Genomic DNA, 11,258 nt, shown 5'->3' with positions numbered 1-11,258 from the left:
CGCAGTACAAACCATGTTCTCAAAAAATTTAAATTTAAATTTTTTTGTTAAAATTTAATATGTTTTGTATGTTTTGATGTGCTAATATCAAAATTAATTTTTTAAAAATAAAAAAATATAATTAATATATATTTTAACACGAAAAATTATTTAAAAAGCAACTCCATCCACAATCTCAAGCTAATTATAAAAGAGTCTGCGTGGATTACCCGCCCATGTGTTTCATAATATTGTATCCACATATGTTAAGTAAATTGTTCATATTTGCAAAGACAAATATTCCCCTCTTAGAATAAGAAAAGAAATAAAATGGTAATGTAGATATATTACGATGTCTTTTAGTGGACAGGCCCCATCACATTTCACAAACACTCCCAGTCTTTCTTAATTATACGTACGCACACAACCAATAAAGCAAGAAGCTACAAAGGATTTTCACACAAAAACCATTCCAAACTTTCATCTTCCTTCTCTTAAAACCAGTTTCAAGAAAAGGGCGTCTTTGTTTTTTCCTTCTTTCTTTGAAGCTCTAGCTAGCTGGCTATCTCTCAACATCCTCGTCTTCAAATTTCATCCATGGATACTGCTCAGTGGCCACAGGTATCTGGATAGATCTATATATGATCATTTCACTTTGGCTGTTTTCTTTCTCTCTTTGAGACTTTTGGACATGAGTCGTATGGTTTTGCTTGCTTGTTGGCTTTTCCTTTTGCAAAAGAGTGATGGTGTGTGTTCCCATGGCTAGCAAGTGCAAGTCCCCACTCTTTTGGATTTAGTTTTTAGCACTTCTTTAATTCTTTCACCATATGTTACCACTCTGTCTAGCTTTCTCTTGCTTATGTGATTAAAGAAAAAAGAATGAGTGCAATATTTTTTTGCCCTTATCATGTCCTGGTATAATGCTGAAAAGTGTAAAGTTGCTAAATTGTTTTGTTTGTTTGTCTGTCTGTCCTCAGTTCTTTGATCTTCAAGTAATGGTGTTTCTTTTCTTGTTACTTTGCTTTTTAGGAGATAGTGGTGAAACCAATAGAAGAGATAGTTGTAAATACATGCTCGAAGCCTCCTGCTTTGGAGAGGAAGGTAAGGCCTCAAAAGGAACAGGCCCTCAACTGTCCGAGGTGCAATTCAACTAACACCAAGTTCTGTTACTATAACAACTACAGTCTTACACAACCTAGGTACTTTTGTAAGACTTGTAGAAGGTATTGGACGGAAGGTGGTTCTCTAAGGAGCATTCCTGTTGGTGGAGGTTCAAGAAAGAACAAGAGATCATCAGCTTCTTCTTCATCTTCTTCAAAGAAACTTCCTGATCTGATATCACCACCAACTTTGTCACAAACCTCTACTGAGAACCATAAGATCCATGAAGGCCAAGATCTAAACCTAGCTTTCCCATCCACTCAAGGTATTAGAAGTTTCTCTGAATTGATCCAATTTCCGAGCATTAACGAAAACAACAACAAGACCCAAATATCTTCCTCTACTTCGGCATCCACTAACACATCCCAACTTTCAGCTTTAGAGCTGTTAACTGGAATCTCTTCAAGGGGCTTGAATTCTTTTCCCATGCCAGTTCATCAAGATCCAAGTACACTTTACCCATCTGGTTTTCCTCTTCAAGATTTCAAACCAACCTTGAGTTTCTCTCTGGATGGGCTTGGAAGTGGTTATGGAGATCTCCAAGGGGTTCATGAAACTAATGGAAGACTTTTGTTTCCATTTGAAGATTTAAAGCAACAAGTTTCAAGCACAGCTGATATTGAGCAAAATAAAGAGCATGGTGATTCCACAGGATATTGGACTGGGATGTTAGGTGGAGGATCATGGTAAATTAGATGAAGAAAATGATTTGGGGTTTTTTTTTTTTTTGGAATTTTTTTTAACTTTATTATAAGTTCTTAAGGTGGGTGACTTGGTTTGCATTTCTTCCTTACTAACAGATAGGATACATGGGTGTCTTACTCTCTCTACTGGCTCTTTTTTTTTTACTTTCAATCGTCTTCTTTACTCTTTAAACTTGTGGGAACTTGAAGCTCATTTTAGGCTGGCTTCATTAAGGGTCAAGAACTGGTGGGATACTGTGAAAAGATAGAAGAAAAGATCAAGCTAAGCTAGCTAAGCCCAGAATTTTTTACAGGGTAACAAGTAGAAGAGGGCACTGTGCCCTTTTACTTCATGTTATGTCTTCTATCATTTAAAGGAAGAGCTAGCAAAAAGGCCACCCTCTATATATATCCTTGTGTGTCATTGATTGGCATGGTACAAAAAATAATGTATAATGTGAGAAATTGTAAGGAGTTTTATGGATTAAAGGCTTTGTTCGTTACTTTCTTTCATTTAGCAGGAATGTTTTTGTTAATATTCTCATAATTAAAACCTCAGTTGGATTACAATGGCGGCTCTCAACTTTCTACTTCCATGTCTCTCCATCTCTTCAATTCATTTGCAAGCAGGTTTTGAGTTAATGGTCTCATCAAGACTGAGATTCTGAGAGGACATTAAGCATTACTTCAGGAAGAAAAGTTGGAGTTAATACAAGATCGAGCCAGGTAGGAATTCTTATCCTTCCAATTCTAATTGCAATAAATAACTCTTCCATACGTATTTTATTTAGAAATAAAAAATATTAATTTAAAATAAAAAATTCTTTTTTAAAAATAAAATACTTATGAAATACAACATCAAATATACTCTAAACATGAATCAACTGAGAAGCTTACTGCTGAGAATTCTATATATCCAAACAGTTTTTTATTTTTTTCTTTTTTGAAGACTCTCACACACTTCTACAGCTGCCTCGTTGCTTCCATGCTACCTCTCTCTCCCTCTCTCTCTCTACTTGATAGACTGAGAAAGATCTGACAAACCCTCATTTCTATAGTCAGGTTGTTGGGACCCGCAAACATTCTCCTAGGCAAGTGTGCAAGAGAATAATACATCCCACTAAAAAAAGTGTGATGATCCATCTAGATCTAGTCCCCTTTTATTTATAAATTAGTTTATGTTTGTTTCTTTGCTGTAAGGCACTTAGTGTGCATAATAACTTGGCAAAATGGTAGATGCACCACCCTCTAGTACGGGGGATGTTTTTCCAGCCAAATTTAGGTAGTGCTCTGTAACGTGGCTCAACTGTTGAGCAACATTTTTAATTTTTATATGTTTTTAAATTATTTTGATATATTAGTATTAAAAATAAATTTTAAAATAATAAATGAATGTTATTTTAATATATTTAAAAAATTACTTTAAAAAATAATCATTATTATAATACTGTAGATGTAGTTTACTGCAACCTGACCTGTACTGAATCATACCTTTGCGCTTTTTTGTTTTGTTTTTTCTATGGGCTGTTTGACAACTCCAGCAAATATATTTGGTTCAACCTGAGAAAACCATTTTCCTTAATACCAGGAATAGGTAAGGTTAGTTCGGTAGCTTTTGTTTTTAGATTTATTTTAATAGTATATTTTATTTGAAAAAAGATTGAATGGATATTATATTTTTTATGATTTTGATGTGTTAATATCAAGAATTTTTAAAAAAGAATTTTAAAATTATTTTAATATATTTTTAAAGTAAAATTTTTGTGTAAAAAACATTTTTCATTTCAAATACACAAAACATTGAGATGTTTCCTTGGAAAGGCAGCTGTTTTTTATTTATTTATTTATTTAAAAAGTGGTTAAATGGGGATGGGAAAATAAAGGCAACGCTAAATTTTGAATGACCTGGCCAGATTTTGAAGAACTTGGATTCGCCCTTTCTACTTTTCCTTATTCCAAGCAACAAGTCATTTATTATTGTGCCAAAATCAAAATCCAATGAGCTTTTACCATCTTGTTTTCATACACGATTATCATGGGACGTCGTGTATATGTTGTTGAGCCCAGAAATCTTTCTGGTGAAATGTTTTTGAATTGGTCTTTTCTAACATTAGTTGTTTTCATGGAAGAAGGCAGAAAGTAGCATAAGAGTTTATCTCATAATCAATCACCCAGACATGTATAATTGTATATATAGCTAAAACATTTCATGGACATTTTGATTTCTGCCCATAATGAATGGATTGCTTTCTCTACAAGGCGTTAGTTGTAAAACTACGAGACGGATCCAGTCAATATCAAATTTCAAGGAATTCGACCCTTGTTGTACCCACTAGTTTGAAACTTTCCTTGTCTTTTCCATGCACTTCATATTTAAAGAGAGAATGTTGCAGATATTAACGCACAATTTCGGCAAAAATTTAAGAAAGGGAGAGGGAAGTCGTGAACGTTGCTCGATATAAATGCACCAACTACTCAGTACCATGTCTTGAGTGCCAAAAACACCACTAATAAACGAGGTTTTCAAGTGCAAAGTGGCTCTAATTTCCAAGCTAAATTAGATAGTCATTGCCGATCATGGCATTCTTCTTTTGGCAGTGGCAGTTAAGCTAACCTCATGTCCTCAAGGCCACATTACTTCATCTCATCAATTTTATCAGGTGTTGGCATGTGGGTTGTCATGAGAGTGGGTCTGAGTGGTTAGTGCCAGATTTATGACTCAAACGAGCAGGGCATTCTTCACCGGCTATAACAGAGAGGATGGCATTTGGGGGCGCTGCCATCAACTATACTCCAATACCTGCTCGGGCCCCTTAAGTCTTCCCTAATGATGAATAATCAGCGACTTGCTCATCTTTACCAGGGCACGAGATATGGTTGCCAAGTCTTTGCCTCTTCAATCAGTGGCAAAGATTTTGCAGCTTGATGCTCAGACTTGTTTAATTTAAACCATTAATTTTCGAGGATTCACTCTGAATATGGGCAACTGTGCTCATCAATCTCCCTAGATCTGCATGGAATGTAATTATTACCTTCTTCTCTTATAATGAGCTGGAAATATTCAGGCCAGAATCAAGAGTTGATTAGCTGCGAGTCTGTGACCAGTTAAAAATGTTCAAAGGAAAAAAAAAAAAACAGTGACCAGTTAAGCTTGCAAACACACACAGATCCAAGATCAAAGCTCAGCTTCACTTTCACCCCTCTTGGGCGGTATTTATTAAATGGCTTGAGTGAGCAACCATACAGGGGGAAACGGAAACAGTATTACGAAGATTTTCTATCTTCTATCAAGCATACATAAAACGCATAAGCTGGCACAAGAGGACACTATTCTTCCAGCATGTGACCTAGTGATGTATACATATTCACTCCATTAAAATAGAAAAAGAAATAATAACCCTTCCAGTTTCAGTATCTGTACAGGGATATTACCGTTACATTGGAATGCAAAAAAGGTCAATCCTAATGGCTAGAGCAAACCAAGCATGAATTCTTCGAAGTTCAATGATCAGCATTGATTCCAAATATGCGAACCTTGTGCATGTGTGGGAACTTAGCAACAACCAGCACAAATACAGCCAATGTGTTGAAGAAGAGCATTGGGTTTTGATAGTCTGTTGTATGCGAGGCTATCAAATACCTGCCAAAAGAAATATAGGCTAAGCAAAAGACAATTATCTGGGAAAGAGAAACCTTGAGTGTTCAAGTTGGCAACGGTTAATTTTCACCTGCAGTCAGTTTATGTTCACCATGTTAATTGCATGTGTGCTACCATACATCATGATATTAAACAAAGAAACAAAATTTTAACAATATTCACAATTCCATCTTTGGAACTATGGAAACAGACAAAAATTCATATGAATTAGACTTTTCTTAGAAGAAGTGATCCTTTTTCAAAAGCCTAAAAAGGGACCAGCTAATCATGAGAAAGCAAAGAACTGTCTAGTGACAAGGATACTACACCATCTTTTGTAGCATATCATGCCTTAGGAGACGTTTCCAAGTAAATCAAGTCAAATTGCCAAAGAAAGACCAGTGATTCAGAAGGCAAGAATCCAACTCAATTTAAAAAGACTTCAGTTCAACTCGAGTAGAGGCTTATGCGGTTGAAGCTGTCCCGTACTTATCAAGTAAAAGAACAACACTGTTTTTCCAACAATATGAATTGCCCTCCTGCTTATATACCACCTACATGCATAACACAAAACAAAACTGTGGTTCTGGAAGAAACCTCATTCCCCCCCTCCCCAAAAAGATACACCAGAAGAGAGAGGAAGTGAGAGAAGAATTACAGGCTCGGTTGCAAAGAAAGGGCTTTTGTAAGGGCACACATCTTCATTTTTTAAGTGTTTGCATTCGTTGCATTGCTTGATCAAATCTAGATCGTAGTCTAGCCCAAACTAACCAAAGCAGGAGGAATAGAATAAACAAAATGAAAAGACCAACCTCTGGCTCTCATGCCTGGGTGGTATTACCCAAGAAAAGAGTCTCCTTATGTACTAAAGCTATCGGGACAAAATTTCCAGAAATCAATGAATGGTGACATGAAAAACAGATCCCAATATCCATAATCTAATACACATTAACTTAACATAAACATAAACTACAAAACAATTACAAACTGACTGCCCAATAATTTCAACTACTCAACAGGACAATAAACAAATCCCTTACCATAACTCACCAATCATGAGGCGTCTGTACAGAGATGTTAAGAGAAAACAAGAATGTTCCATGTTTTTCAGTTATATGTCCAACCAGAATGCTTATATGTTGAAGAACAAAGTACTTACAGCACTACAGGTACAACTGTCAGAAACTTCCTGTTGCGTGTGAGTTGCTTGCCATTTTCTATTTGCTCCCACCAAGTCAATCCATTGTAGATACCCTGGTCGTCAGCAAAAGGTGTTCCCTTCTTCCAGTGAAAAAAGTGATATGTAACCTGAAGCAGGAAGAGAAGTTATTAGCAAGATACATAAATACATGAAAAAATTAAACTCAAGGAGACTAAAGAATGAAAAGGGAAGATAGTGGAAAATCTATTTTTTCTCCATCTAACTGGTTTCAGCAGCACAAACTATTTAAAAGGCAAAGCCAAATATCTGAAGTAGCATGAAACAAAAGCAAATTTTACACCATAGCTCAAGTCTTGGCTGATAACAGTGTTGAAAGAACAATGTAAAATGCACAGAACGGCATTTGTGTAAAAGACTGTAGAAAAATATTATTTTACCTCTCTGCATCTTTTGATTTGGGCAGAAAAGAACAAAAAAGAGATCCATTAGGAGAGGGACAAAGCAATGGTAGACAACTGCTAATCACTAGGTTGGTTATTTAGATCCCCAGCTGATTAGCATTCATCAGCTACAAGAAGCGCACACAAATCCTCCCACAGAATGATCAGGTCAAGTGATCCATGCATACCATCAATGCTATAACAAGAACATAACATCTTTCTAAGCCTTTTTTTTTAATTACAATTGAACAAAAGAGATACAAACACAAAATTAACCCCCCCTCTCCCCCAACCCCAACACACACACACACACACACCAAACAAAACACACATGTATGCACGTGCAAGTGCAGGGAAATATATTTCATTGCTTGGCCTCAATTACTTTGTCTAAGGTGTGAGATAATGGATATCTTTCAGAACGATTTTTGAAAGTTAAATCAGAAGCTGGTGCAAAGATAAGAGCATAAGATATATAGTTCATGTGCATCTGGCTTAGCTCTAGTATAATTCATCCATTCACAACCTCCACCAAGTTTACAAAGTCATAATTTATTTCCTTTATGTTTGCATTCAGGTTTAGTCTATTAAACTTAAAGCAAATAGAAAATCAAACTTTACTTCAATAGTTTTGAGGCTCTTCTACAAGTCATGATTAAACTATTCCACAACAAACCCTAGCAAGAGATAAATTGTCCTTTATCCCAAACTCCATGATCAGCTTCACCTAGCCCTTTAACCAAATAAATTCTCATAGTCCCAGCACCATAAATGCGCATTCAAATCTTATAGGGAAAAAAAACCAAAGAAGAAAAGTTCAAATCCAAAACCATCCAAGTCCAACATAAAACAGATCAAACCCAAAAAGAACACAGCAACAGAACTCTTTCAAGACAATAAAGAATAAATATTTCCATCAAACAAATCAAACCCAATTGAGGAAAGGCATTGTCTATGTAAGAGAACGAATAAGAGAGAGAACTTACAGCAAAATGACAAAGATGGACAATAGTCCAGGCCATCCCAGCAGAACAACCAAAGATGGAAAGAACAAGAAGCAAAGACATGCAAACAATGAGCATATAAATTGTCCAAACTCCTGGATATGTGAACCACTCCGTGTTCCTATTCACATCTGTCGCTGGCTCAGCTTTCACGTACATTTCTTTGGTCTTCTTTGTTGGAAATCGATAGAGAATGAGGTTAATAAAGAGATTTGAGGAAACCCAGAAAAGAAAAGATCAAGAATTGGTGACGAGAAAAAAAAAATTATCAGATTTTGAAGATGGGATTTTCCTCTTGGTTTCAAGATTGTGACTTCGAAGAATTGAGGGGGGGGGGGGGGTGGTGTTTTGGTGCGGGTGGGAATGGGCAGGGTTCGAATCCCACGGAGTCATCAAAACAGGGGTTAACTGAGGGTGATATGTATGGGGGAGGAGACAGGGAATCAGAGGGTGAGTGGATGATTAAGGAAACATAATTGGTTGTTAAGATTTGGGCCCCTTTGGAATTTGGATTAAGCTGACAATCAAGCCAATGATATTCTCCTATAAATTTTCACGTGAAAAGTGGAATCTAAATCCTTGCATATCATAGTTGTGACATGTAATAAAAAATTTAAGTACCTTTAGGATAAGATTTATGTTTTGGATAATTAGTTAATATTTTTGTTCTGATAATTTGAATTTTTTTTAGCAAATATGGCTGGAAGTGGGTACTTGATACCTGCAAAAGGTCTTCTTTAGTAAATTCAAAAACTTTTCGATGATTAATTCTATAACTTTTTGAGAAAAAATGCAATAATATTACATAGAGATACATTGAAAATAAATATGCAATATATAATGAAGATTTTAAACCCTTTTTGGTTGAAGGATTCATGGTCTATTTATAGGTCACGAGTCTTTTTATGGAGATGAGAAGCTAAAACGTAATATTGCCTTGATAGTTTTAATAAGAAAAAATATTTTTGATATATGTATTAATGTTGATAAAAATACGGTAAGCCCTTAAAGGATTTTTACACACTATCTTTTACACGACATTAGTATCGATGAAAATATGATAGATTATTAGAGAACTTTTATACACTTAAGAGTGTGGGGATCCAAAATGTAGCTGAGCTCAAGGGAAGTAGGTTATTCCTTTGGCTAAGCCCAAAGAAGGGTGGGTCCTTTCTTTGATTGAGCCCAGGGAAGGTGGTTTTTTAGGGTTTTTTAGGCCCGTTAAATCTGAGTTTATTAATAGCCTCCAAGTCTTTATAATGTTTATATGTAAAGACTTGTAAAGTACCTTGTACAACGAGTTTGTCAATTTTTTTGTATGAGAAGTGGGGTGAAAACTCTGATTAATATACCAGAGAACCTGTATGCAGGGGTGTGCACCATGTTTGAAAAAAAAACTTCTAACTATATAGAGGTGAACTATAGAAAAACTCATACTTAGAAAAATATTTCTAATGAGTGGAGGAATCCATGAAGAAGGATCTTGTACTTAGATAATTTCTAAGTGGCTAGGGGGAACTCAAGGAGGGTGATGTTATTGCATCAGAAAGACCAAGTCAGTTCCTTCTTTAGAGAGTTATTGTCTTTTTTAAGAGTGAGAGGTTTGTGGCCTCTTTGACAAGGATATGGGGCACGAGAGCCCTCTACTAGAGAGAGATAAAACCTAAGAGTGAGAGATTCAAGATCACCCCTAGAGATAATATAAGGTCTAGGAGCTTATTTAAAGAGTTATGTTAGTTCTTCGGGTTCCAGTTAGCCTTGATGGTATATACTTGGCCATAAAAAAGGGATCATGTTGCTTCGTTGAGATTGGTCATCTCAAGCTGTCATGGAGGGTGGAGCTATCGCATTAAAGAGAACCCTTTTTCCAAGGAAATTGTGCAATCGCACTAGGAAGAACTCTTTTCCAAGGAGATTATGCAAGAGTCTAGAAACCCCCACTGAAGATCTGTAGATAGAAAGTATATGTCAGAGATATAATTATTTTAATTTAAAAATAAACTTACTTTTTATCAAGGATAAAATTAGATTTTTCTGTGAGATTTGGATACTTTCAAACTTAATTAGTTATGTTTTACATTTCGTCATTGATTTTGAATTCAATTATCCAAATGCCAAATAAGGTGAAAGAAATAAAATAATAATGAATTAAGTTATTTTCATTTTTATAATGTACTTTATTAAATTTTATTTTAAAATCTAAACTAAAAATTCTTAAAAATATTTTAACCTTATAAAATAACACATCTCAATTCAAACTCGACCAAAATTTTGAGACAGTCAACCCTTGTATGGCAAATAAATGTCATATTTTACTACCATGTTAGAGTGGGTGTTGGATTCACTCAATTATAATTCAAATTATTTTTATGATTTCAATATTTAAATAGTTAATATATGATCAACTTAGCTTCCACATGCTAAGTCTATTTGTTATTGTTAGTGTGTTGTTAGATAAAAACAATGTTTGATAAATAGTTAATTGTTATGCGTACAAATATTTAAAGCAACTACAATGTATATATTTGGTTATTGAGGGAGTATGCAGTTGTAGGGTAGCATTTAGTTATTGTTCTGAGACAAAAACAATAAAGATAAAAAGGACAAGATAGATAAAAAGATGAAGACATAATTATGTTTAGTAATAATGTACATGACAAAGTGACTATCTTTGTATCTTATTTGGTTATGGTGGACAAGACATAATAAAACATGAAAAAAATCTATAACTTACATATTTAAAAAATAATTAGATATTATTTACTTACTTTAGTTTATATTGAGTGTTGAAATTAATAATATTATAATAACCCTAGTCATAAAATTAAGACTGACTTGACGGGTTGACCCGGGACCTGGACTAATCCAAGTTCAAAAAAAAATTAGAAGAATGATTTACTCAACCTAACCTAATCAAAAACCCAGGTCAACTTGGGATAATACACGAGTAAAAAACATGTTGACTTTCTTAAAAACAAACTGGTCAAAATAAAATTGCTTTAATTATTTTTGAATTTTTATTGGGTTAGTCGAGTTGACCCTCTAAACCCATGACTTGAACCTTGCCTCGGGTTGACTCTTGAGTCAAGTTTCAAAATTATAATAATAATCACTTTTATTCATATGTTGACTAGGGGCAACCCGTGTTAACCCTCCAAACTCGTGACATAGTCCTTGCTCCGGTTGACCCCT

At 34.9% G+C, this 11,258-nt stretch overlaps 2 protein-coding genes across 3 annotated transcripts; one reads left to right on the top strand and one right to left on the bottom strand.

Annotated features, from left to right (window-relative positions):
• Nucleotides 1-349: 349 nt before the first annotated feature.
• On the top strand, nt 350-2,336 carry LOC7477832 (dof zinc finger protein DOF4.6). 2 transcript variants are annotated; one of them, XM_052456443.1, is made up of 3 exons: nt 364-600; nt 1,009-1,405; nt 1,517-2,336. In XM_052456443.1, exons 1-3 carry the CDS (start codon nt 577-579, stop codon nt 1,828-1,830), a joined length of 735 nt encoding a protein of 244 aa, XP_052312403.1. In that variant the 5' UTR covers nt 364-576; the 3' UTR covers nt 1,831-2,336. The 2 variants fall into 2 exon arrangements, with proteins under 2 accessions (XP_024443920.1, XP_052312403.1); XM_024588152.2 differs by having other exon boundaries at nt 350-600; nt 1,009-2,336.
• A 2,655-nt stretch (nt 2,337-4,991) lies between these two features.
• Nucleotides 4,992-8,442, bottom strand: LOC7477831 (uncharacterized protein C119.09c). The gene is made up of 3 exons (XM_002297921.4): nt 8,049-8,442; nt 6,620-6,768; nt 4,992-5,463 (listed from the first exon to the last, which is right to left on the bottom strand). The coding sequence occupies exons 1-3, from the start codon at nt 8,223-8,225 to the stop codon at nt 5,325-5,327; spliced, it is 465 nt and encodes a 154-aa protein (XP_002297957.1). The 5' UTR covers nt 8,226-8,442; the 3' UTR covers nt 4,992-5,324.
• Between the last annotated feature and the right edge of the window lie 2,816 nt (nt 8,443-11,258).

Source organism: Populus trichocarpa, chromosome 1 (assembly GCF_000002775.5).
Source record: "Populus trichocarpa isolate Nisqually-1 chromosome 1, P.trichocarpa_v4.1, whole genome shotgun sequence".
Classification (NCBI taxonomy): Eukaryota; Viridiplantae; Streptophyta; class Magnoliopsida; order Malpighiales; family Salicaceae; genus Populus; species Populus trichocarpa.
The sequence above is the reverse complement of the archived record's forward strand: the minus strand, read 5'-3'. Positions and strand labels throughout refer to the sequence as shown.